Below are 26,938 nucleotides of genomic sequence, written 5' to 3'. Positions count from 1 at the left end.
GGACAGTAGAATAACTCCATAGCAGCGAAGACGAGTTGCCGGATGGTTTTCAATGTGATTTCACAAAAAAGGGGGAGAGACTCAAGAACCTAATTTAAAAATCGGCACGATCCGTTGGGCTGTTTTGCTACGAAGGGAAACTTTTCCAACACCCCCAATGTTGATTATCTGCAAAGACTGGCTTGATTACTTGGCTTTGTAGTTTGTCCCTGCAAAGAAAACGAGACAATACCAAAAGCTGTATCATTTTTTTCTCCAAGCCTCCAGAACTCTCCAAACACACAGAGGAAGAGTGAGAGAGGGGTATTGGCATCAAAACATTCAAGCTCCAAATAAACTCTTTGTACTGATTATCACAGGAAAAACAGCATAATCTCCGCATCACAAAACACCCTTCCAAAACTTCTCCACTCCACACTGAGAGAAGTGGGTAACATAACACGCACATAACATGTAAGTTCCAACTATGAAATTCCCTTTGCTGAAACCCAACGTTCAGAAATGCCGTTTGTTTGGGCATTTCACAGGGGGGGAGCCAGCCTGAAGGTGTGTGGACAGGGGCGAAGGGGCGAGGGAGAGACAGAGGAGGGTTTGTGTGAGTCCAAGAGAGTGGAGAGAGGGGAAAGCAACCAGGTCAGGCCAGAGGGCCACAGAACACAGAGAACCTGTATAAGGGAAACATTCTACCTGATCAGCATTAAGCTCTGTACACACACACACACACACACACACACGTGTAGAAACACACACACACACACACGTGTAGAAACACACACACACGTGAAGAAACACACTGCACGCACACACACACACACACACACACACACACACACACACACACGTGTAGAAACACAAACTGCACACACACACACACAAACACGTGTAGAAACACACACTGCACGCACACACACACACACACACACACGTGTAGAAACACACACTGCACGCACGCACACACACACACACACACACACGTGTAGAAACACAAACTGCACACACACACACACACACACGTGTAGAAACACAAACTGCACACACACACACACGTGTAGAAACACAAACTGCACACACACACACACGTGTAGAAACACAAACTGCACACACACACACACAACCATTTTGCAAATGGCAACCTAACTAACACAAACCAGACCCCTTCACCAGAAATCGCAAACCTCTTTAAGAACGTTTTCAGAAACAGACAAGTTCTTTAGAAAGTACTTTTGGTTAGGTGACACATTTGGTTTCTGTTTCAAGGTAAAAATACATATTTTTCACTGTAAGTGATCATTTATACGTCCTATTCTAATTCACATCTATTTTAATAATAAACTCAATTCTTTATCACTAGGTTAAAGGTCACTTTTTACGTTGGCAGCCAGATATTCTACAAGAATCAGTAGTAATTGTCAATCTGTGTATTGGATCAGAGACAGGCTCCTATTGGCCAGGCGGTTCAGCTCTGTAGCCAAATTAGTCTGACAGCTCAAAAACAATGCAGTTAGTTGTGAACACACCGGATAAGGGGGAGAAAAGCCTCCAGAGTTCCATTCACTCTATAGTTTTTTTTTAGAAAGGGTGAGATTCTCTGAGTCAAACAACCTGTCAACATAGCTAGTATGTGGAGTTGGACTGGGAGTAACAATAACTAAACATAATATGAAGCACACGGTTGCTGCTAAAAATAATTGTTGGTTTGTTGTCTGGCTTTTGAGAGTGCCCCATACACCGTTCGACTCTTTGTCATAAAGAGCAAAGACTTAGCTATAGCTTAACTTATCTTAATTTTACTTAAAAACAACACAAGTTTTAGAGTGTGCACACCTGACAAACAACAGCCCCATATCTCCACACAAAGCCCGCTGAGCCAAGTAAGACAAGCCACACATGAATTACACTCACAGAGGGAGGCTGGCACCTCTTTTGAAGCCTGAAGAGACGTTTCCTCAGTTCCTCACAACTCCCGGGTTCTCAGCATTGATTGGGCGAAGCCAAGTAGCAAGTGACCTATTACAACTCTCCACAAACAAGCATGCTAATTGCTAGGAAGCTCTATAAAGATCTGAGGCCCTCAGCAAGGTAGAGCTCCATTGCGTCCGTGCAGGCTACGAAGAGAAAACTTCACCTTTGGTGGCGGAGAAACATCATATTTACCTCAGCGGATAGGTGATTATTACCTTCTGAGGTGATATGTGACAGTTTACGACCGTTTCGTTTACTTTGGCTGGATTCACCAAGCCATGTAAATGAGTTTTGTAAGCAGATTTCCTCCCGGGAGAAAATTGGGTTTAATGGCGTTACTAGAGGCAATTAGGTATTTACGCACAGGCAGTGTGGTTTGTTTTTCTAATAGAGGGGAAAGCTACAGAAATGTCACTTGTTTGGCCTCTGGATTAAATTAAAAAGGGTTCATGCAGTGGCCTTTGTGTCAGTCAATGACAGTGCAAGTAACAAATCAACTGTACCACAAGGTGGCGATAATGAATTAAATAAATGGGAGAGATTGGTTTACATAGAAGCGCGGCCAGGCCGTTGATAACTGCTGTTCAACAAGTTGGAAAAACAAAATCTCGCCAGTGACAAAACAGACAGGAACATCTTCTGTGCCACATGTGAGACTCGGTCTTGGTAATTACATATAAAACTATGAGTGGAAAACTCTGGGCCTTCTTCACTGCTCCACTGGGGTTTTTTCTAACCCACACAACACTCCGTCTCCCATGGTGACAAAAGGGTGAGAGTGGTTCTCTTCTTTCTCGTTTAACATCTCTGAACACAGGGCATCTCTCCCTCGCTCTGTAAATCAGTATGTGTGAGTGCAGTAACAATCAGCATTACAGAGTCTTGACTGGGGGAGGGGGGGGGGGGGGGGGGGGGGCGGAGACAGAGGGGAGGAGAGTGAGAGAGTACACAGTGGCAGAATACCTGACCACTGTGACTGACCCAGAATTAAAATAAATCTTTGACTATGTACAAAGTCCTCCCACTCCTCTTTCTATTCTGGTTAGCGCCAGTTCGCTCTGTTCTGTGAAGGGAGTAGTACACAGCGTTGTACGAGATCTTCAATTTCTTGGCAATTTCTCGCATAGAATAGCCTTCATTTCTCAGAACAAAAATAGACTGATGGCCATTTTTAGCCTGTAATCAAACACACAGATGCTGAAGCTCCAGATACTCAACTAGTCTAAAGGACAATTTTATTGCTTCTTTAAACAGAACAACAGTTTTCAGCTGTGCTAACATATTTGCAAAAGGGTTTTCTAATGATCAATTAGCCTTTTAAAATGATAAAACTTGGATTGGCTAACACAACGTGCCATTGGAACACAGGAGTGATGGTTGCTGACAATGGGCCACTGTACACCTATGTAGATATTCCATTAAAAATCATCTGTTTCCAGCTACAATAGTCATTTACAACATTAACAATGTCTACACTGTATTTCTGATAAATTTTATGTTATTTTAATGGACAAAAAATTAGCTTTTCTTTCAAAAACAAGGACATTTCTAAGTGACCCCAAACTTTTGAACGGTAGTGTATGTTCCCCATGCCAATAAAAGCACATTAAATTGAATTGAAATTGAGAGGAGAGTGAGGAGAAAGGGGTACTCAGAGATACAAAAGCATTGCTCCAGTCTGGTATTTACGACAGAGCACTAATCTACCACCAGTTCTCTGTTTGATTGGGCTAGGGAACCATCGTCACGGAAACAGCCCCCCACTATCAGTACTAGCCTGAGAGCCTCTTCTTCTCCCATGAGCCTCCAGAAATGGACAATGCTGGGGGGGGGGGGGGGGGGGGGGGGGGTGTTTCTCCTATATACAGATCTAGGATACGCTTCCCCTCCCCCAATCTTAACCATTAGTGGAAAAAATACAAAACTCACCCAAGATCAGCATCTAGGTGCAACTTCACTCATACTCCTTTTACTGTGTGACCTCTGTGATAATAATGACTGTCTGAATTTGCAGTTGATCAAAACATTCTTAGCACATAGCTTATTGTCTGTATCCCAAATGACATCCTAATTCCCTATATATAGTGCACTACTTTTGACCAGTATGGGCTCTGGTCGAAAGTAGTGCACTAGGATATAGGGTGCCACATTTGGGACAGACAAAACCACAGAAGAATGATTCACTAATCTTGCCTCTTCCTCCAAGTTCTACTTCAAAGGGAATTGTCTTGGTTGGTTAATGCTAAGGTGTGGTTAAAAAGATGAATCATTGCTTGGTCAGAATTCAAGTTTAGGTGAGGAGGGTTACAGTAGGAAGTCCTATTAAGGTAACCACACACTGGTGGTAGCTCACTTGGGGGTACAATAGAGGTGTGTGTGTGTATATATAAAATGGACCACATCAACAGCTCGTACTTCTGAAACAACCAATCCACAACAAGTCACTACCTAGCCTTGTATCATATTATTTTGAGTGTACTACCCCCCCCCCCCCCCCCCCCCTCCCCATCTCAATCCATCCTCTTCTCTTCAGTAGCCTACTTTGGTTAACATGCTCCATTCAGTGTGCGTGGCTTTCAGAATGGCCCCTCAGACGTAGCACTATTTATTTGACCTTGGCTAGGAACAATTACGACCCCAAACCGAGGGTGACTGCCAGCTTTCTTAGGGCTCCCTGGGACATTAAACAGGGCCTGTCTGACATTAGAATGAGTCTTTTGTTTCCCAGCTTACGTAAAGGAGTCCCAAGTAAGGGTCCCACACTGTTGCACCTACGGAGGTCCGCCACGCCTTTCAGACACCCAACCCCCCCCTTTGCTTATCGGCCTCAACTTCCAATCATCACTTTGTTAGGCTTTATTAGGACGCCACAGCAGCCAAAAGCAACAAGTGCTTTTTTTTGTGTAACTGGGTGTGTTGGTGTGTGTGTGTGTTTTGGAGGGCAACTAGCAGTCATTGGGGGGGGGGGGGGGGGGGGGGGGCACACACTGCCATGGTCATTGAGCTGGTCTGGTTTTGAAGAAACAGAGTGAGAGGGAGTGTGATTTATATTGGCCAAGCGCTCTGTTGAGTTAGACACGGTCTGCGTAGTGTGTGTGTGTCTGAGTGGATAGGGTTGGGCGGTGTGAACAGAGCAGAATATATAGTGCTATACCAAGTCTGACATATTGGTCCAGTGCTAAGCTACGCTAACGCCTAGCGCGTGTCCAAAAAACACTGACTGGATTCTAGAACAAGTCTGCCCTTTATAATAGCCACAATAACACATGGGTTTTATATACAGTTGAAGTCGGAAGTTTACATATATCTTAGCCAAATACTTTTAAACTTTTAACTTGGGTCAAACGTTTTGGGTAGCCTTTCACAAGCTTCCCACAATAAGTTGGGTGCATTTTGGCCCATTCCTCCAGACAGAGCTGGTGGAACTGAGTCAGGTTTGTAGGCCTCTTTGCTCGCACACACGCTTTTTCATTTCTGCCCACAAATGTTCTATAGGATGGAGGTCAGGGCTTTGCGATGGCCACTCCAATACTTTGACTTTGTTGTCCTTAAGCCATTTTGCCACAACTTTGGAAGTATGCTTGGGGTCAATGTCCATTTGGAAGACCTATTTGTGACCAAGCTTTAACTTCCTGACTGATGTCTTGAGATGTTGCTTCAATATACCCACATAATTTTCCTACCTCATGATGCTATCTAGTTTGTGAAGTGCACCAGTCCCTCCTGCAGCAAAGCATCCCCACAACATGATGCTGCCACCCCCGTGCTTCATGGTTGGGATGGTGTTCTTCGGCTTTCAAGTCTCCCACTTTTTCTCCAAACATAACGATGGTCATTATTGCCAAACAGTTTTATTTTTGTTTCATCTGACCAGAGGACATTTCTCCAAAAAGTACTATCTTAGTCTGCATGTGCGGTTGCAAACCATAGTCTGGCTTTTTTTATGGCGGTTTTGGAGCAGTGGCTTCTTCCTTGCTGAGCGGCCTTTCAAGTTATGTTGATATAGGACTCGTTTTACTGTGGATATGGGTACTTTTGTACCTGTTTCCTCCAGCATCTTCACACGGTCCTTTGCTGTTGTTCTGTGATTGATTTGCACTTTTTACACCAAAGTACGTTCATCTCTAGGAGACAGAGCATGTCTCCTTCCTGAGCGGTATGACGGCTGCGTGGTCCCATGGTGTTTATACTTGCGTACTATTGTTTGTACAGATGAACGTGGTACCTTCAGGCGTTTGGAAATTGCTCCCAAGGATGAACCAGACTTGTGGAGGTCTACAATTCCTTTTCTGAGGTCTTGGCTGATTTCTTTCGATTGATGTCAAGCAAAGAGGCACGGAGTTTGAAAGTAGGACTTGAAATACATCCACAAGTGACTCAAATTATGTCAATTAGCCTATCAGAAGCTTCTAAAGCCATGACATCATTTTCTGGAATTTTCCAAGCTGTTTAAAAGGCACAGTCAACTTAGTGTATGTACATTTCTGATCCACTGGAATTGTGATACAGTGAATTATAAGTGAAATAATCTGTCTAAACAATTGTTGGAAAAATGACTTGTGTCATGCACAACCGACTTGCCAAAACTATAGTTTGTTAACAAGAAATTTGGAGTGGTTGAAAAATTAGTTAATGACTCCAATCTAAGTGCATGTAAACTTCCAACTTCAACTGTAAGCCTAGTGCTTTTCAATGACCCAAAGTCACTTAAAGCTAGGCTAGCAATGAAGCTAGGCTAGCAATAGACACGATGACTGGTTAGCATCCTGCATTTGACAAAACTGCTAATTACATTGTTAACCTACTGATGATATAAGCAATTTGTTCTGACTGAGATTCCAAAAACAACTGGTCACAATATATAGACTATGAATCAGCCAGTGTTGTTTTCGAGACCACCTAAAGCAAGACCGATTCAACACTAAGACCGGAGCTAATCAAGTCAGAGTCAAGAATATGGAGACTATGAATCAGCATTCTTTCCAGTTTTGGACCAACCTCGATGAAAACCGCTAGTGTCTGACTCAGTGAAGGAATCTATTCCCTGCTCTGTCTTTAACTCATTCACGTCAGGAGAGCTTCAAAGGGAAGGAGAAGAGAAGCTGCAGGAGCCTCTGTTCTCAAATGAGTTAATATTCTGTTTCAATGCATCTTCTGTTCAATGACATGTTGTTAGACTATGTATTGATAATTGCGTAAACCCACACTGATGTGAAAATCATGAGATAGATAGTGAACATGTGCATGCCTGCATTTGAGTGTGTTTTTGGGTGCAAGTGAGGTCACATGTACTCATATATATATACACACAGCGCCAGTCAAACGTTTGGGCACGCCTCCTCATTCAAGGGTTTTACTTTATTTGTTACTAATTTCTACATTGTAGAATAATAGTGAAGACATCAAAACTATGAAATTACACATATGAAATCATGTAGTAACAAAAATAGTGTTAAACAACCCCAAAAATATGTTATATTTGAGATTCTTGAAAATAGCAACCATTGACAGCTTTGCACTCTTGGGTTAGGGTTACCTGGAATGCACTTCAATGAACAGGTGTGCCTTGTTAAAAGTTAATTTGTGGAATTTCTTTCCTTCTTAATGCGTTCGAGCCAATCAGTTGTGTTATGACAAGGTAGGGGGTTATAAGATAGCCCTATTTGGTCCATATTATGGCAAGAACAGCTCAAATAAGCAAAGAGAAACAACAGTCCATCATCACTTTAAGACATGAAGGTCAGTCAATCTGGAACATTTCAACAGCTTTTAAAGTTTCTTCAAGTGCGGCCTCAAAAACCATCAAGCGCTATGATGAAACTGGCTCTCATGAGGACCGCCACAGGAAAGGAAGACCCAGAGTTACCTCTACTGCAGAAGATAACTCTAATGAACTTAACTGCACCTCAGATTGCAGCCCAAATAAATGTTTCAGAGTTCAAGTAACAGACATCTCAACATCAACTGTTCAGAGTCTGCATGAATAAGGCCTTTATGGTCCAATTGCTGCAAAGAAACCACTACTAAAGGACACCAATAAGAAGAAGAGACATGCTTGGGCCAAGAAACACAAGCAATGGACATTAGACTGGTGGGAATCTGTCTTTTGGTCTGATTTTTGGTTACAACCGCCTCGTCTTTGTGAGACGCAGAGTATGTGAATGGATGATCTCCGCATGTGTGGTTCCCACTATGAAGCATGGAGGAGGGGGAGGTGTGTTGGTGCTTTGCTTGTGACACTGTCTGTGATTTATTATTAATTCAAGGCACACTTAACCAGCATGGCTATCACAGCATTATGCAGCGATACGCCATCCCATCTGGTTTGCACTTAGTGGGACTATCATTTGTTTTTCATGGCGAGCTGTTTCAGATGACACTGCCTCCACAATCCCACAACCTCAACCCAGGAAACATTCCAGGTGAAGCTGGTTGAGAGAATGCCAAGATTGAGCTCAACCCAATTGAGATGGTTTGGGATGAGTTGAACAGCAGAGTGAAGGGAAAGCAGCCAACAAGTGCTCAGCATATGTGGAAACTCCTTCAAGACTACTGGAAAAACATTCCAGGTGAAGCTGGTTGAGAGAATGCCAAGATTGTGCAATGCTGTCATCAAGGCTACTTGAAATAATCTAAAATATACAGTATATTGATTTGTTTCACACTTTTTTGGTTACGACATGATTCCATGTGTTATTTCATAGTTTTAATGTCTTCATTAATGTTTTACAATGTAGAAAATAGTACAAATTAAGAAAAACTAATGACTGAGTAGGTGTGTCCAAACTTTTGACACACAGAAACACAGACACAGTAGAATTACTTACGCTTCATTTGGCTCGTGTGTTGGTGACTGCCCTGTAGAGAACAAGAAAACAGGAGAGTGTGAAAATGGAGCAATATGCGATTGCCTTTTATCAAGCCACATCAGACGCTATCCCATTTCACTTTCGGTATTACAATCGTAGGTCAAAGCCAAAGGCGGAGGATTCAGAAAGGGCTTTAGTATCACTGAGGGAAGTTAACACCCAGTTTGTATTTTTGGCCTTGGTTTACCTCCATAAATCACCAGTTTGTGTTTTTGGCCTTGGTTTACCTCCATAAATCACCAGTTTGTGTTTTTGGCCTTGGTTTACCTCCATAAATCACCAGTTTGTGTTTTTGGCCTTGGTTTACCTCCATAAATCATCAGTTTGTGTTTTTGGCCTGGTCTTACCTCCAAACATCATCAGTTTGTGACAGGGAGTGTAGCTAGTAGTTGATGTTCAACAATGCAGAGCATATAAAAATCAGTTGTAATTACAAGTCTACAACATGACCCAAAGCATCCTGTAACGACTCCCACCGAAGGTGGCTCCTCTTCCTGTTTGGGCGGCGCTCGGCGGTCGTCGTCACCGGTCTACTAGCTGACACCGATCCCCTTTTCCCTTCCCTGTTAGTTTTGTCTTATTGGTTACACCTGTTTCTTGCTTGGGTTTTGGTTAGTCTATTTCAGCCGGTTATGCCCACATGCTTTTGTGCGGGCTTGTTCCTCTGTTAGTTTGTGGATGTGCGTTTGTATTGCATGTTCTCCGGTCCGTTTTATGCGCCTAGTGTTTTGGGCGTGACCGTTTTTGTACCAGAATAAATACGATTGTCCGAACCCTCTGCTCTCTGCGCCTGACTCCAAACCCACTACTCCTAGAAGACCTGCCACATCCTGATATAGCATAATACACCACTATACACGTATGTCCTGGGAGAAACGTGAATGATAAATTGCTAGTGGCAGGAGTTTAGAAATAAAAATCCCACTGGTGACATAACAGACCTTCTCCCTCCGAGGAAATACCTACTTCTGTTTTCAATAGCAGCTTTGGTAAAACGTTCACTTACTAAAAGCACTAACATTATTGTACTGAGATGACTATGCGTGGGGGAAGCTAGCGCTACAATTTTAGCCGGCTATTGCACTAAAACTGTCAGCGGCGTGGGTCTTTAAAAACGAGTTTATCTAGAATCACATAAAAGCAGTTGAAAACATTTGGAGAGCAGAAACACTGGGGAAACTGTGAACAGAAACTCTGTTTCTGTGCTCGGCTAGATTTAGGAATGGTCGTTTTTACGTTAGGGAGGTGGGAGAGTTATACTAGTGCTCTTCAATAAATCTTAGAGCAGTGTCAGGAGTATGAGGTTGTACATATGGCCCCTTGACTAGTGTCACCCCAGTTCATTTAGATCAATGGCATTGCCACATAATAACCCTCCAAAATAACTGGCCAGAACAGGAATAGGGCTATAATCACTACTTTGGTGAATTAATCGATTGTGTGAACAGAAAGTGAACAGAAAGTCCAATTACCAAAAATGTGCAGTTTGCCTTGTCCATGAGTAGCTATGAATGCTGGGTTTATTTATTGAGTAAGTGAGTGGTTTCTGAAACCATGTATCCCACGGTAGGTTTTAACAACCATCTCTGTATCGCTCTCCTTTTTCGCCCTGCCCTCTCGCTCTTTCTGTTAAAGTATGAGAGGGAAAGAAAGACAGACACTGGGGCAAAAGAAAAAGTGAAAGAGAAAGAAGGTGACACAAAGCCCACAAGCCCAACCTCTCCTTACCCAGCTTCACGTAGAGCACGCCAGTGCCAGAGATCACCTTGACCGGGTTGGAGGCCACGCACTGGTAGTAGCCTGTGTCCGTGGTGTCCAGGTCCGTGATGCGCAGCTTGGAGCCCGCATCGGTTTTGCGGATGGAGATGCGTCCTTGCTCCTGGACCACTGGCGCGTCATTCTTCAGCCAGCGGATGGTGGGCCGTGGATTTCCCGTCACCTTGCAGTGCAGCGTGGCCGCCTGGCCCTGCACGATGGTGATATTGTTCACCGGCTCCTGGAACTCCAGGAAGTAACCTAGGAGAGAGGTCGCGGGTTAGGTTGAAGGTTAGGGGTTAGAGGGCTAGGATAAATATCAATGAAGGATGGAATGTTGGGGTGAAGACCTCTACGTTCTCTTGTCCTGGTTGGTCTTTGGCAAAGTTTTTCTGCCCTTCTCACACTGTTGTGCCGACTCGAACAGCACTCTGCTGGCTTGGATGTTTTGTATTCACTTTGCCGTTTCTAATATAGTTCCAGTAGCTATGGTGGATGTGTAACTAACCAGGCCAGTACAGTATAGCTCGGCATGGCTTGGCTCACTAGTGTGAAAAAGGTACAGAGGCCTATGATAGAAATGAGGCAACATACAGCACTATGTTGAATCAATGGGAAAGAATTACCCATTCCCTTCTACTGATATCACTTATTAGGTGGACACATGATCTCAACGGCTACAATAAGGAACACGCTAGTGTTAATGAGTGAGGGACTGATCCCTTTCTTTTCATCCAAGTGTGTGTCCCAAATGGCAACCTATTTCCCTACATAGTGCACTACTTTTGATCAGAGATCTATGGGCCCGGGTCAAAAGTAGTGCACTATGTAGGGAATAGGGTGCCATTTGGGACACATCAACTGTTTCCTGTCTGGAAGAGAGGAGAGTTAGAGCCAAACAATCGTGCTCCCCCACCTCCTCCCACTTCCTGTGCAATGGAGGTTGAGTACTTCCTGCATCCCTCTTTCTTTCTCATTCTCTCTTCATCCCTCCTTCCCCCCAGATGCCTATTTTTAGAACACAAGGCGCGCACTGAGAAAAATATATCTTTATGGCAACCGTGTCTAATTTATCATAACCATTACAGATAACAAATCCTAATTGCTAAATTGCCGCATATATATTACAGTCAATAAAAAAGCAAGCATCATTTAAGATGGATTTATTGAAACCGTAATATGAACTGGTTCTATCTTGGAACACAATTTTCAAAAAGGTAGTTACCTCAGCGGTAACCTCAGCAGTATAACCTCAGCAGTATAACCTCAGCAGTATAACCTCAGCAGTATAACCTCAGCAGTATAACCTCAGCAGTATAACCTCAGCAGTATAACCTCAGCAGTATAACCTCAGCAGTATAACCTCAGCAGTATAACCTCAACAGTAACGGCTTGTAGAAGCAAAGGCATAGCCTTGTTTTGTTAATTTAGCAGACAAGACGCTCCTATTTTCCGAGCCCTTATTACAGTCAAGACACCTATTTTATAGTAAAACATTTTTTTTTTTAAAAGAATAAATCATGAGGTAATATAACATTTTACAAATTATTTAAAAAAAAAGAGGCAAAGTGAAGGGCATCTCGTGCCATGAACAGTTATTCTCAAAGAGAGATCATTTGAAAAACAAATCTGGGTTACAAACCAAAATCAGTCTCCTTTTCAATATACTGATGTTCGATTTAGTTCATTCTGCCTGTTCTTTGGGATTTTCAAAATGGATGAACAATTCCACACGGAGCATTGCATGGTGATGAATTACAGCCAAAACATCTATTTGGTGAGTAGGCATACGCTTCATAATTCTGATGAAAATACGCTCCGTCTTTATCAAATTAAATGTTTTTTCATATTTTCAGTGTGGAACGTGTCTATGTTTAGGGGAGTTATAGCCTAGGCTAACCAATTCTAAATGGCACTAGGAGTTTGCAAAGTTGTTCAAGCGGAAAATAGACGGGACGCAATTATTTGAAAACATATTTTCCTACTTCAATCAACCAGCTCATTTTGCATTTGTGATAAAACAGTTGTCATTTGACAAGGAATGTAGCTTGTGTATCTCATGAGTTAGGTATGTTTTTATAGGTGTTTATCTCTGTAGGCCTAACGGGAGCATCCAGTCTGACGTGTGTGTGTGGAGGAAGTGGCCGGAACACAATTCAGTGAATGAGACGGAGGGGAAAGGGAATTTAGGGAGAAGAACAGTGTGATGCTTTGGGTTGGTTTCTTTTTTGTTGTACCCTACAAACACAGATGTACAACTGGAACACTAGAGTAAATGAATGTGGTCTTCAAGACAAAATATCACTTGCCCGTTCGGGCGGTTCACAAAGCATATCCTACCACAAAGTGGTACAGTATAAAATGGATCTCTGATTAAAAGATGACGTTTTATTTAAAAAAAGGCAAGTCAGTTGAGAACAAATTCTTATTTACATTGACAACCTACCCCAGACGACGCTGGGCCCATTGTGCGCCACCCTATGGGATTCCCAATCACAGCCGGATGCGATTCAACCTGGATTCGGACCAGGGACGGTAGTGACGCCTCTTGCACTGAGATGCAGTGCCTTAGACCGACCGCTACGCCAGTCAGGAGTTGACGTCCATTAGAGTACTCCATTACTTATGCCCATCCCTACACGCAACCTTGTGGTGGTCGCCACATCTAGTTTACGTAACACGGACTCTTCAACAAAACAAACATGTCACTTCCTCGCGACAGTGACTGAAGGAGTAGGGTGGGAGAGGGAAGGAGGGAGACCTCTTTTCCCCTCTGCTGCTCACAACGAGGTGAGAGGAGATGAGGTGAGAGGAGATGAGGTGAGGAATACCGCAGCCAATGAACTCTCTTGAAATAGAGGGCCTGGGAGGAAGGAAAGGACAGAGTGAGCATGAGAGAAAGCAGGAGAAAGAGTGAGAGAAAGAGTGAGAGTAAGAGGGAGAATGAGAGAATAAAGAGGGAGAAAAGAGAAAGAGATAATAAAGAGAAAGGGAGAGAGAGAAGAGAGAATAAAGAGAAGGAGAATAAAGAGAGAGAATAAAGAGAAAGGGAGAGAGAGAAAGAGAGAATAAAGAGAAGGAGAATAAAGAGAGATAATAAAGAGAAAGGGAGAGAGAGAAAGAGAGAATAAAGAGAAAGAATAAAGAGAGAGAATAAAGAGAAAGGGAGAGAGAGAAAGAGAGAATAAAGAGAAAGAATAAAGAGAGAGAATAAAGAGAAAGGGAGAGAGAGAAAGAGAGAATAAAGAGAAAGAATAAAGAGAGAGAATAAAGAGAAAGGGAGAGAGAGAAAGAGAGAATAAAGAGAAAGAATAAAGAGAGAGAATAAAGAGAAAGGGAGAGAGAGAAAGAGAGAATAAAGAGAAAGAATAAAGAGAGAGAATAAAGAGAAAGGGAGAGAGAGAAAGAGAGAATAAAGAGAAAGGGAGAGAGAGAAAGAGAGAATAAAGAGAAAGAATAAAGAGAAAGAATAAAGAGAGAGAATAAAGAGAAAGGGAGAGAGAGAAAGAGAGAATAAAGAGAAAGAATAAAGAGAGAGAATAAAGAGAAAGGGAGAGAGAGAAAGAGAGAATAAAGAGAAAGAATAAAGAGAGAGAATAAAGAGAAAGGGAGAATAAAGAGAAAGAATAAAGAGAGAGAATAAAGAGAAAGGGAGAGAGAGAAAGAGAGAATAAAGAGAAAGAATAAAGAGAGAGAATAAAGAGAGAGAAAGAGAGAATAAAGAGAAAGGGAGAGAGAGAAAGAGAGAATAAAGAGAAAGAATAAAGAGAGAGAATAAAGAGAAAGGGAGAGAGAGAAAGAGAGAATAAAGAGAAAGAATAAAGAGAGAGAATAAAGAGAAAGGGAGAGAGAGAAAGAGAGAATAAAGAGAAAGAATAAAGAGAGAGAATAAAGAGAAAGGGAGAGAGAGAAAGAGAGAATAAAGAGAAAGAATAAAGAGAGAGAATAAAGAGAAAGGGAGAGAGAGAAAGAGAGAATAAAGAGAAAGAATAAAGAGAGAGAATAAAGAGAAAGGGAGAGAGAGAAAGAGAGAATAAAGAGAAAGAATAAAGAGAGAGAATAAAGAGAAAGGGAGAGAGAGAAAGAGAGAATAAAGAGAAAGGGAGAGAGAGAAAGAGAGAATAAAGAGAAAGGGAGAGAGAGAAAGAGAGAATAAAGAGAAAGAATAAAGAGAGAGAATAAAGAGAAAGGGAGAGAGAGAAAGAGAGAATAAAGAGAAAGGGAGAGAGAGAAAGAGAGAATAAAGAGAAAGAATAAAGAGAGAGAATAAAGAGAAAGGGAGAGAGAGAAAGAGAGAATAAAGAGAAAGAATAAAGAGAGAGAATAAAGAGAAAGGGAGAGAGAGAAAGAGAGAATAAAGAGAAAGAATAAAGAGAGAGAATAAAGAGAAAGGGAGAGAGAGAAAGAGAGAATAAAGAGAAAGAATAAAGAGAGAGAATAAAGAGAAAGGGAGAGAGAGAAAGAGAGAATAAAGAGAAAGAATAAAGAGAGAGAATAAAGAGAAAGGGAGAGAGAGAAAGAGAGAATAAAGAGAAAGGGAGAGAGAGAAAGAGAGAATAAAGAGAAAGGGAGAGAGAGAAAGAGAGAATAAAGAGAAAGAATAAAGAGAGAGAATAAAGAGAAAGGGAGAGAGAGAAAGAGAGAATAAAGAGAAAGAATAAAGAGAGAGAATAAAGAGAAAGGGAGAGAGAGAAAGAGAGAATAAAGAGAAAGAATAAAGAGAGAGAATAAAGAGAAAGGGAGAGAGAGAAAGAGAGAATAAAGAGAAAGAATAAAGAGAGAGAATAAAGAGAAAGGGAGAGAGAGAAAGAGAGAATAAAGAGAAAGAATAAAGAGAGAGAATAAAGAGAAAGGGAGAGAGAGAAAGAGAGAATAAAGAGAAAGAATAAAGAGAGAGAATAAAGAGAAAGGGAGAGAGAGAAAGAGAGAATAAAGAGAAAGAATAAAGAGAGAGAATAAAGAGAAAGGGAGAGAGAGAAAGAGAGAATAAAGAGAAAGAATAAAGAGAGAGAATAAAGAGAAAGGGAGAGAGAGAAAGAGAGAATAAAGAGAAAGAATAAAGAGAGAGAATAAAGAGAAAGGGAGAGAGAGAAAGAGAGAATAAAGAGAAAGAATAAAGAGAGAGAATAAAGAGAAAGGGAGAGAGAGAAAGAGAGAATAAAGAGAAAGAATAAAGAGAGAATAAAGAGAAAGGGAGAGAGAGAAAGAGAGAATAAAGAGAAAGAATAAAGAGAGAGAATAAAGAGAAAGGGAGAGAGAGAAAGAGAGAATAAAGAGAAAGAATAAAGAGAGAGAATAAAGAGAAAGGGAGAGAGAGAAAGAGAGAATAAAGAGAAAGAATAAAGAGAGAGAATAAAGAGAAAGGGAGAGAGAGAAAGAGAGAATAAAGAGAAAGAATAAAGAGAGAGAATAAAGAGAAAGGGAGAGAGGGAAAGAGAGAATAAAGAGAAAGAATAAAGAGAGAGAATAAAGAGAAAGGGAGAGAGAGAAAGAGAGAATAAAGAGAAAGAATAAAGAGAGAGAATAAAGAGAAAGGGAGAGAGAGAAAGAGAGAATAAAGAGAAAGAATAAAGAGAGAGAATAAAGAGAACGGGAGAGAGAGAAAGAGAGAATAAAGAGAAAGAATAAAGAGAGAGAATAAAGAGAAAGGGAGAGAGAGAAAGAGAGAATAAAGAGAAAGAATAAAGAGAGAGAATAAAGAGAAAGGGAGAGAGAGAAAGAGAGAATAAAGAGAAAGAATAAAGAGAGAGAATAAAGAGAAAGGGAGAGAGAGAAAGAGAGAATAAAGAGAAAGAATAAAGAGAGAGAATAAAGAGAAAGGGAGAGAGAGAAAGAGAGAATAAAGAGAAAGAATAAAGAGAGAGAATAAAGAGAAAGGGAGAGAGAGAAAGAGAGAATAAAGAGAAAGAATAAAGAGAGAGAATAAAGAGAAAGGGAGAGAGAGAAAGAGAGAATAAAGAGAAAGAATAAAGAGAGAGAATAAAGAGAAAGGGAGAGAGAGAAAGAGAGAATAAAGAGAAAGAATAAAGAGAGAGAATAAAGAGAAAGGGAGAGAGAGAAAGAGAGAATAAAGAGAAAGAATAAAGAGAGAGAATAAAGAGAAAGGGAGAGAGAGAAAGAGAGAATAAAGAGAAAGAATAAAGAGAGAGAATAAAGAGAAAGGGAGAGAGAGAAAGAGAGAATAAAGAGAAAGAATAAAGAGAGAGAATAAAGAGAAAGGGAGAGAGAGAAAGAGAGAATAAAGAGAAAGAATAAAGAGAGAATAAAGAGAAAGGGAGAGAGAGAAAGAGAGAATAAAGAGAAAGAATAAAGAGAGAGAATAAAGAGAAAGGGAGAGAGAGAAAAAGAGAATAAAGAGAAAGGGAGAGAGAGAAAGAGAAAGAATAAAGAGAAAGAATAAAGAGAGAGAATAAAGAGAAAGGGAGAGAGAGAAAGAGAGAATAAAGAGAAAGGGAGAGAGAGAAAGAGAAAGAATAAAGAGAAAGGGAGAGAGAGAAAGAGAAAGAATAAAGAGAAAGAATAAAGAGAGAGAATAAAGAGAAAGAGAGAATAAAGAGAAAGGGAGAGAGAGAAAGAGAAAGGGAGACAGAGAAAGAGAGAATAAAGAGAAAGAGAGAAAGAATAAAAAGAATAAAGAAAGGGAGAGAGGTAGAAAGAGAGAGAATAAAGAGAAAGGGAGAGAGAGAAAGAGAAAGAATAAAGAGAAAGAATAAAGAGAGAGAATAAAGAGAAAGAGAGAATAAAGAGAAAGGGAGAGAGAGAAAGAGAAAGAATAAAGAGAGAGAATAAAGAGAAAGGGAGAGAGGTAGAAAGAGAGAGAATAAAGAGAAAGGGAGAGAGAGAAAGCGAAAGAATAAAGAGAAAGAATAAAGAGAGAGAATAAAGAGAAAGAGAGAATAAAGAGAAAGAGATAATAAAGAGAAAGGGAGAGAGAGAAAAACCCTTCAGTTTCTCTGCATTCTGACCAGCGTGACTCACTACAAATAACCAATGCCATTGGATAAGAGACCCAGACCGAGCCCACACTGCACAGTCATGTGATCCTGCCCTGTCGCCATGTAACCAATGTTAACAAACATTGTCCAGGGTCAACACTCTGGTCAAGACCGGTAGACCACTGAACCATAGAAATAGCCAATAGAATATCTAAGTACTGAACTCTGTGTACCAAGGTTACAGATGCCTAGCCCCAGACCTGCATGTGATTTAGCCAACTGCTTTCACAGATATGGGGTTCATTCCATTTCAACTCTGCAAGGTATATAACATCAATCATCACATTGGACATTTGAGTCAAAACCATTTCTGTTCACATACTGTATCCTATTCCCTATATAATTTATTCCTTGCCCATAGGCTTCTGGTCAAAGGCAATGCATTATGTAGGGCAGTGTTTCCCAGTCCTCCAGTAACCCCTACAGTACACATTATGTAGGGCAGTGTTTCCCAGTCCTCCAGTAACCCCAACAGTACACATTATGTAGGGCAGTGTTTCCCAGTCCTCCAGTAACCCCTACAGTACACATTATGTAGGGCAGTGTTTCCCAGTCCTCCAGTAACCCCAACAGTACACATTATGTAGGGCAGTGTTTCCCAACTCTAGTCCTCCAGTAACCCCAACAGTACACATTATGTAGGGCAGTGTTTCCCAACTCCAGTCCTCCAGTAACCCCAACAGTACACATTATGTAGGGCAGTGTTTCCCAACTCCAATCCTCCAGTAACCCCAACAGTACACATTATGTAGGGCAGTGTTTCCCAGTCCTCCAGTAACCCCAACAGTACACATTATGTAGGGCAGTGTTTCCCAGTCCTCCAGTAACCCCTACAGTACACATTATGTAGGGTAGTGTTTCCCAACTCCAGTCCTCCAGTAACCCCAACAGTACACATTATGTAGGGCAGTGTTTCCCAACTCCAATCCTCCAGTAACCCCAACAGTACACATTATGTAGGGCAGTGTTTCCCAGTCCTCCAGTAACCCCAACAGTACACATTATGTAGGGCAGTGTTTCCCAGTCCTCCAGTAACCCCTACAGTACACATTATGTAGGGCAGTGTTTCCCAGTCCTCCAGTAACCCCAACAGTACACATTATGTAGGGCAGTGTTTCCCAACTCCAGTCCTCCAGTAAGCCCAACAGTACACATTATGTAGGGATGGAGAAAGGGGTATTGGAGGGGGGGAGGGGATGAGATAGGGAGAGAGAGGGGAGTTGAGAGAGAATGTTGGCCAGGTTCTGACAGGCAATCATGTCTCAATCTCTCATCAGACTGTCTATCTCTATGGTCACACACACACACACACACACACACACACACACACAACTCTAAAGATAGTGCCTTATTCTCTGATAATTACTGAACCATCTCTGATTTAACAGTTGATGACTTCCTGCTTTCCTATCCTTGTATCTGATGATTTGCCTGTGTGCCATCTGTCCTATGATAAATCCTGTTGTCTTGGCCCAAACCTCGGTGAGGTGGCATGCCTGCTCATGTAGGTTTGGTAAATGCCTATGACCACATAAGCAATCAAGTACTTTGGTGGTTAACACAGTAGATCAGTTGTTACATACATGCTGTCACTGAATCCTACAGGACCTACCGTGAGTACACTGTAACCACTAACCTAATCTACTGTTCTACAGTAGTGAAATCCATATATACACACACACACACACACACTTAGAGAAAATAACATATGACCTTCATAGAGCCCACCACTTGGGTATGCCTTCAAGTTGTATATTTTGTAATGCCATAACATCAGGTTGCCAAGCCACAACTAGCCACGCTAGCCTCCAACAGCCTCGATGGAAAGTAATGGACAATGTTAGCAGGCCAAGGAGAGTGCAAGGCAAAGCTCCACTCCAGCTATATTCCAATTGGAAAATAACCTCAAACATCCTCAAATAACCTCAAATCACTTTGGTGTTTTTCCTTTCCTCCAGGCCAAAAGGTTGTTGGCGCCTGCACAACTGTTGATTCGAACAAATACACTTAAACAGTTTTGGAGTCGGTAGATATCTTGGATACTCGTCCTCAAGGCATCGGTTCAAAAGGCTGGTGATGGGATTTATCCATTTAAACGGCAACAAAGGGTCGAGGGTGAAACCAATGGTGTGGGATTAATCTCAAGTAGTTACAATATTCAGTGCATTATGCCTATAGGCATTTGATGTGTAATGTCTTCACGCATGGCAAATAATGGGATTTAAATCAGGAAGTGATGACTATCATCATCTTCACTATCAACTTATATCATTAACCAATTAAATTGTACAAGCAATAACCCAAGTTCAAAAGTGGTCTGGAAAGTTTTCCAACCTATTAACGCTACTATAATCTAGAAAACATTTTACGTTATATCTTCTCCAAATTGATCTCAATATGTTGAGTTTTGGACAATTATTCCCCCATAATGCCGTTAGGTAATATAGTAATACCATTATTTATTTATTTATTTTGTTTTATTTTGTATTATGAATAATAATACCATTACTGTTAGACCCACTTTTCCCATATGTTACCCATAACACAAAATGTTAGTCTATTATCAAAAATATCAGGATGAAAACATAATGTCCTCTTCCCTCAACTTACCCCTTTAATATAGGGAGCACCCCCCTATCCACATCGACAGGACAGCAGTGGAGAAGGTGGAACGTTTTAAGTTCCTCAGCGTACACATCACAGACAAACTGAAATGGTAACGCATCACCGGGGGCAAACTACCTGCCCTCCAGGACACTTACAGCACCTGATGTCACAGGAAGGCCAAAAAGATCATCAAGGACAACAACCACCCGAGCCACTGCCTGTTCACCCCGCTATCATCCAGAAGGCGAGGTCAGTACAGGTGCATCAAAGCTGGGACCGAGAGACTGAAAAACAGCTTCTACAGTGCCATGCGAAAGTATTCGGCCCCTTTGAACTTTGCGACCTTTTGCCACATTTCAGGCTTCAAACATAAAGATATAAAACTGTATTTTTTTGTGAAGAATCAACAACAAGTGGGACACAATCATGAAGTGGAACGACATTTATTGGATATTTCAAACTTTTTTAACAAATCAAAAACTGAAAAATTGGGCGTGCAAAATTATTCAGCCCCTTTACTTTCAGTGCAGCAAACTCTCTCCAGAAGTTCAGTGAGGATCTCTGAATGATCCAATGTTGACCTAAATGACTAATGATGATAAATACAATCCACCTGTGTGTAATCAAGTCTCCGTATAAATGCACCTGCACTGTGATAGTCTCAGAGGTCCGTTAAAAGCGCAGAGAGCATCATGAAGAACAAGGAACACACCAGGCAGGTCCGAGATACTGTTGTGAAGAAGTTTAAAGCCGGATTTGGATACAAAAAGATTTCCCAAGCTTTAAACATCCCAAGGAGCACTGTGCAAGCGATAATATTGAAATGGAAGGAGTATCAGACCACTGCAAATCTACCAAGACCTGGCCGTCCCTCTAAACTTTCAGCTCATACAAGGAGTAGACTGATCAGAGATGCAGCCAAGAGGCCCATGAACTGCAGAGATCTACAGCTGAGGTGGGAGACTCTGTCCATAGGACAACAATCAGTCGTATATTGCACAAATCTGGCCTTTATGGAAGAGTGGCAAGAAGAAAGCCATTTCTTAAAGATATCCATAAAAAGTGTTGTTTACAGTTTGCCACAAGCCACCTGGGAGACACACCAAACATGTGGAAGAAGGTGCTCTGGTCAGATGAAACCAAAATTGAACTTTTTGGCAACAATGCAAAACGTTATGTTTGGCGTAAAAGCAACACAGCTGAACACACCATCCCCACTGTCAAACATGGTGGTGGCAGCATCATGGTTTGGGCCTGCTTTTCTTCAGCAGGGACAGGGAAGATGGTTAAAATTGATGGGAAGATGGATGGAGCCAAATACAGGACCATTCTGGAAGAAAACCTGATGGAGTCTGCAAAAGACCTGAGACTGGGATGGAGATTTGTCTTCCAACAAGACAATGATCCAAAACATAAAGCAAAATCTACAATGGAATGGTTCAAAAATAAACATATCCAGGTGTTAGAATGGCCAAGTCAAAGTCCAGACCTGAATCCAATCGAGAATCTGTGGAAAGAACTGAAAACTGCTGTTCACAAATGCTCTCCATCCAACCTCACTGAGCTTGAGCTGTTTTGCAAGGAGGAATGGGAAAAAATGTCAGTCTCTCGATGTGCAAAACTGATAGAGACATACCCCAAGCGACTTACAGCTGTAATCGCAGCAAAAGGTGGCGCTACAAAATATTAACTTAAGGGGGCTGAATAATTTTGCACGCCCAATTTTTCCGTTTTTGATTTGTTAAAAAGTTAGAAATATCCAATAAATGCCGTTCCACTTCATGATTGTGTCCCACTTGTTGTTGATTCTTCACAAAAAAAAATATGTTTTATATCTTTGTTTGAAGCCTGAAATGTGGCAAAAGGTCGCAAAGTTCAAAGGGGCCGAATACTTTCGCAAGGCACTGTATCTCAAGGCCATCAGACTGTTAAACAGCCATCACTAATACAGAGAGGCTGCTGCCTACATACAGACTTGAAATCATTGGCCACTTTAATAACTGGATCACTAGTCACTTTAATAATGCCACTTTAATAATGTTCACATATCTTGCATTACTCATCTCATATGTATATACTGTATTTTATACCACCTATTGCATCTTGCCTATGCCGCTCTGTCATCGCTCATCCATATATTTATATGTATATATTCTTATTCCATTTCATTAATTTACTTAGATTTGTGTGTATTAGGTAGTTGTTGTGGAATTGTTAGATTACATGTTAGATATTGCTGCACTGTCAGAACTAGAAGCACAAGCATTTCGCTACACTCGCAATAACATCTGCTAACCATGTGTATGTGACCAATACATTTTGATTTGATTTGCTAATTGTAGTTCATTAGAGGAGCAACATAATGTCCTCTTCCCTCAACTTATCCCTTTACTGATTACAGTTTACTAGGAAGAGCCAGAGAATGCTTGGTTGAATAGTGACACACATACACAAATTCAATACAACTTGTACATCCCATCCCCTGGCTCCACACACTACAACATCTGCCTGGAGTACTTGTGGTGCGCCTCAGAGAGAGCTTATGCAATGGAAAAATGGCGCTGAGGAGTGTGCCTAACCCCACTGCATGCAGCAGAGTACTCAGCATAGCGCAGAGCAATGATGTCACCATTTAGGGTTTAATTAAAGGTTCCTAGTCCAAACGGCATCCTATTCTCTATGTAGTGCACTTATTTTCACTATGTAAGGAATAGGGTGTCATTTGGAATGCATCCCTCCATTTGGAATGCATCCCTCCATTTGGAACACGCCCCCCCCCCCCCCTGTTTTCTTCTGACAGCCCAGAGGAAGTGGAGGCTGCAGCTCTGTAGCTGGCAGACAGAGCCAAATGGGTTTGACTGTTTGTGTGCAGTGGTGATTGGAGGACAGTAAACAACGTGTTGAGTGCTGACAGGGGCATTGCAGCGCCAGAGGTGAAAATGACAAATGAGGGTTTTTAGTTTGGGATAAACGCGTAACATGCTGTCTTTAGGCAAGAAGAGGCGAATACATTTCATTGCAGGAGACACGGCCGAAGAACTGTTAAAGTACATTTGTATCGATAACTCGTTGCTTTCTTTCCCATCCTCGGGCTCGGGTAATATATCTCCAGCTGCTGCAACCCGCATGCGCTTGTAACTGGGCCTGCTCCACTAAAATCCTCTAGAGTCCATCGTCTGTCCTGGTCAAAAGCCAAACTACTTTGTGTTCAGTGGCGGGGTTCTTGTGGCGACACGGTTGTATCAAATATCAAGGCTGGAGTGATTTACTTCTCCCCGAGAGATAGACGTAATGAAAAGCAGCTTCCTCCTAAAGCCCATTGCTGCCACCCTGGCGGACCAACGGAACCTCAGTCTTAGAAATGGCTGGGTATGTGTGGTGTTGGATCATGCCACAGCGGTGGTGTTGATGCTTCCAAAACACACAATGGCCGTCCCAAAGCATGGAATCCCACCCCATGTCCCCACCTATGAACCTCACGGCTGTATTTCCCTTCTATCGCCTGATATCGCTGATATCGCATCTCCTTTCAACTACCCAAATTCACTGTGAAAAGAAACTGGCTGGGTATGACTTGGGCAAATTCAAACAAGCACTGTTTGAGGACTTAACCTGATCTGACAACCAATGTACCTTACTAATACAAACCAAAATGTTCCTTTGCATCTGTCAAAGGAGAGGGAAACACTGAGATTCGGGAGCTTTGATTTCTCTCGAAAGTTTTAATTTGTTTTTAATTTAATGAATTGTTCCGAATGTGAAGAGTAGACCCGCTCGTCTGAAAACTACTACCGTGTCCCAAGACCCTGGCCCGATGGCCAACACAAAGCCTCTATGGTGCAGCATTACACTTTCCCTCTGCTGGTATTAAACAGACCCCCCCCCCCCCCCTGATTTATGCACGCAGTTGACTGGGGGACGCCCTCAATGCACGTCAAACCCCCACCGCTCTTAAACAACATAATTAGGCTGCACATGGAAGATAGAGATCTCTGAGTTTGGGAGGGCTATGTAGTGTTTGATGTTTGTGCCAATATGGCTGTCGGTAGCTTCAAAGCCTCACATTTGCCAATACATGCCATCGGCAATCCAGGGTTTACACACATTGGTTTGGGAGGGCTATATAGCGTGTGACGTTTGTACAGCCATTCGGGGGCGCTATTACAAAGTTCGTCTGGTGGTCAGTAATTATCCTAATAACATAGGGCGGTGGGATGATTTTGATTATGAATTTTGGAGTATGGTTTTGGGTGGAGGGCTGTAGAATGGCTGTGCTCCAGTTACTTCCCATCCTTCATAACAGATCTAGGACCAGTTCTTGCAGCCTTAGTCTTAACACATTCTGAACATCTCAGCCAATCTGGCCAGGAATCAGTTCTTATGTGGAACAAATGTACTGTATCAACATGACAGAATAGAGGGGGCCTCCGCTACACGCCTCCACTCCAGGATCCAGATTAGAAAGGGGATGTGTGTTGGGGGGGGGGGGGGGGGGGGGGGGCTAAAGGGCTAAAGGAACTATCAGAACAAATGCTTTTTCCGACATAACGGCTTCCCTCGTCTGCAATCACCCAGAGTCATTGAGGCAGAGGAGGCTGGTTGGAGGAGCTATAGTAGGATGTGTTCATGGAATGTCATAAAACGGAATGGGAGTCCAACATGTGGTTGCCATGTGCTTGATGTGCTTGACTCCATTCCAGCCATTACAATGAGCCCGTCCTCCTATAGCTCCTCCCCAGCAGCCTCTTCTGAACTTAAGCATGGGATGAGATGAGCTGAGCTGTGAGGGCCCTGCTGCAAAGGGATGGGAGCTCTGTTCAACTCCAAAAGGCTTTAATTTTGCAGGTTCCCGTGCCGCTACGCTGACGTTCAACACGGGGGTCGCACAGGGGTGTGTTTATAAGTTCTCTCCTATACTCCCTGTTCGCCCATGACTGCGTGGCCGTGCACGACTCCAACACCATCATCAGGTTTGCTGACGACATGACGGTGGTAGGCCTGGTCACCGGCAACGATGAGACAGCCTACAGGGAGGAGGCCAGTGACCTGGCAGTGTGGTGCCAAGTAAACAACCTCTTCCTCAACGTCAGTAAACCCAAGGACCTGATCGTGGACTACAGGACACGGGGAGGTGAGCACGCCTCCATCCACATCGACGGGGGTGCAGTGGAACGCGTAGAGAGCTTCAAGTTCCTCGATGTCCAAATCACTGAGGACTTAAAGTGGTCCACTAACACAGTCGTGAAGAAGGCGTGACAGCACCTCTTCCCCTTCAGGAGGTTGAAAAGGTTTGGACTGGGCCCTCAAATCCTCAGAAAGTTATACAGCTGCACCATTGAGAGCATCTTCACTGGCTGCATCACCGCCTGGTATGGAAATGGCACCGTTCTCGATTGCATGGTGCTACAGAAGGTGGTGCGGACAGCCCAGTAGATCACTTGGGCCGAGCTCCCTGCCATCCTGGACCACTATAACAGGCAGTGTGAAAGGAAGGCCTGGAAAGTCATTAAGGACTCCAACCACCCAAGCCATAGACTGCTCTCTCTGCTTCCACACCAACAGGCTCCTGAACAGCTTCTATCCCCAAGCCATAGACTGCTCTCTCTGCTTCCACACGGCATGCGGTACACCAACAGGCTCCTGAACAGCTTCTATCCCCAAGCCATAAGACTGTTAAATAGCTAACACACACACACACACACACACACAAAATCATAATTTACTCTGCTGCTAATCTGTTTATCATATATCCTGATGCCTAGTCACCTTACAGATCTACCTCCATCCCTCCAGTATCCCTGTACATGTTAATATGCTACTGACCCTGTATATAGCTTCTTAGGTTCTCCTGTTCTTCTTTATTTCTATTTCTCTGGTGTTTTTGTTCTACATTGTGTTATGTTTAGTACTACATTGATACTGATTACTGCGTTGTTGGGTTTACAGCTTGCAAGAAATGCATTTCACTGTACTTGTGCACGTGACATTAAAAACTTGAAACGTAATCTCGACCCGGGCCCTTCCATTGAACTGCGTAGGCAAATCAAACGAGAGCTTTTCTTACAGCTGTAATATGTGACTTTTTGGGCAACCCAACCAAATTCACATAGAAATGTGTGTCATAGATCCGTCATTGAAAGCAAGTCTAGGAAGCGGTAGATATGTTCTATATGCGTAATATGTACCTTTTTTTGTACACGTATTTTACTTTTTGGTTACGTAAACCAGCTTCAAAGAGCAGAAAATACAATATTATTGGTTATGGCAAAGATATTTCACAGTGGTTTAGATGGTACAAGGACTCTCTCTACACTACACTTGCTTGTTTGGTCACAAACTGACATTTGATTTTAGGAACCAGGAAATAGCGGAGCGATTTCTGCATAGTGCATCTTTAACCGAGAAACCGAGGCGGTGTCCCAAAAGGCACCCTATTCCCTATATAGTGCATTAAATGAGGGAGTCATTTGGGACGCATGCAGAAGACACTCAAGAAACAGGAGAGTCAAGGACATCATTGCGCTTGAGAAGAAGCAGGTCTCTGCAGAGCCTTTTTGGGGAGAGGTTTTAGGCCAGGGCGGGTCTGGAGGCCTGGAATGTTCTTTCCAGAGATTCTGTGCTCTGTCACACCACACCGGGTTCAGAGTAACGTGAACAACTACTCTTCAGATCGAGATAAGGGGAGTCCGTCTGTCAGTCAATTCGTCCGTCTGACAGTAAACAGCTGTACGAACTGATAACAAGTAAATA

The 26,938-nt window shown here is 42.3% G+C and overlaps 1 protein-coding gene across 2 annotated transcripts in view; it reads right to left on the bottom strand.

Annotated features, from left to right (window-relative positions):
• Window positions 1-26,938, bottom strand: part of ror2 (receptor tyrosine kinase-like orphan receptor 2) — a 127,789-nt gene that overhangs the window by 18,805 nt on the left and 82,046 nt on the right. For both annotated transcript variants that reach the window (XM_036976705.1, XM_036976706.1), the window contains exons 3-4: window positions 10,560-10,847; window positions 8,790-8,820 (exon numbers count right to left, since the gene is read on the bottom strand). In XM_036976705.1, coding sequence (XP_036832600.1) covers window positions 8,790-8,820; window positions 10,560-10,847 — 319 coding nt within the window. The remainder of the gene's footprint in view (window positions 1-8,789; window positions 8,821-10,559; window positions 10,848-26,938) is intronic.

This window comes from Oncorhynchus mykiss, chromosome 5, assembly GCF_013265735.2.
Source record: "Oncorhynchus mykiss isolate Arlee chromosome 5, USDA_OmykA_1.1, whole genome shotgun sequence".
Lineage (NCBI taxonomy): Eukaryota > Metazoa > Chordata > Actinopteri > Salmoniformes > Salmonidae > Oncorhynchus > Oncorhynchus mykiss.
The sequence above is the reverse complement of the archived record's forward strand: the minus strand, read 5'-3'. Positions and strand labels throughout refer to the sequence as shown.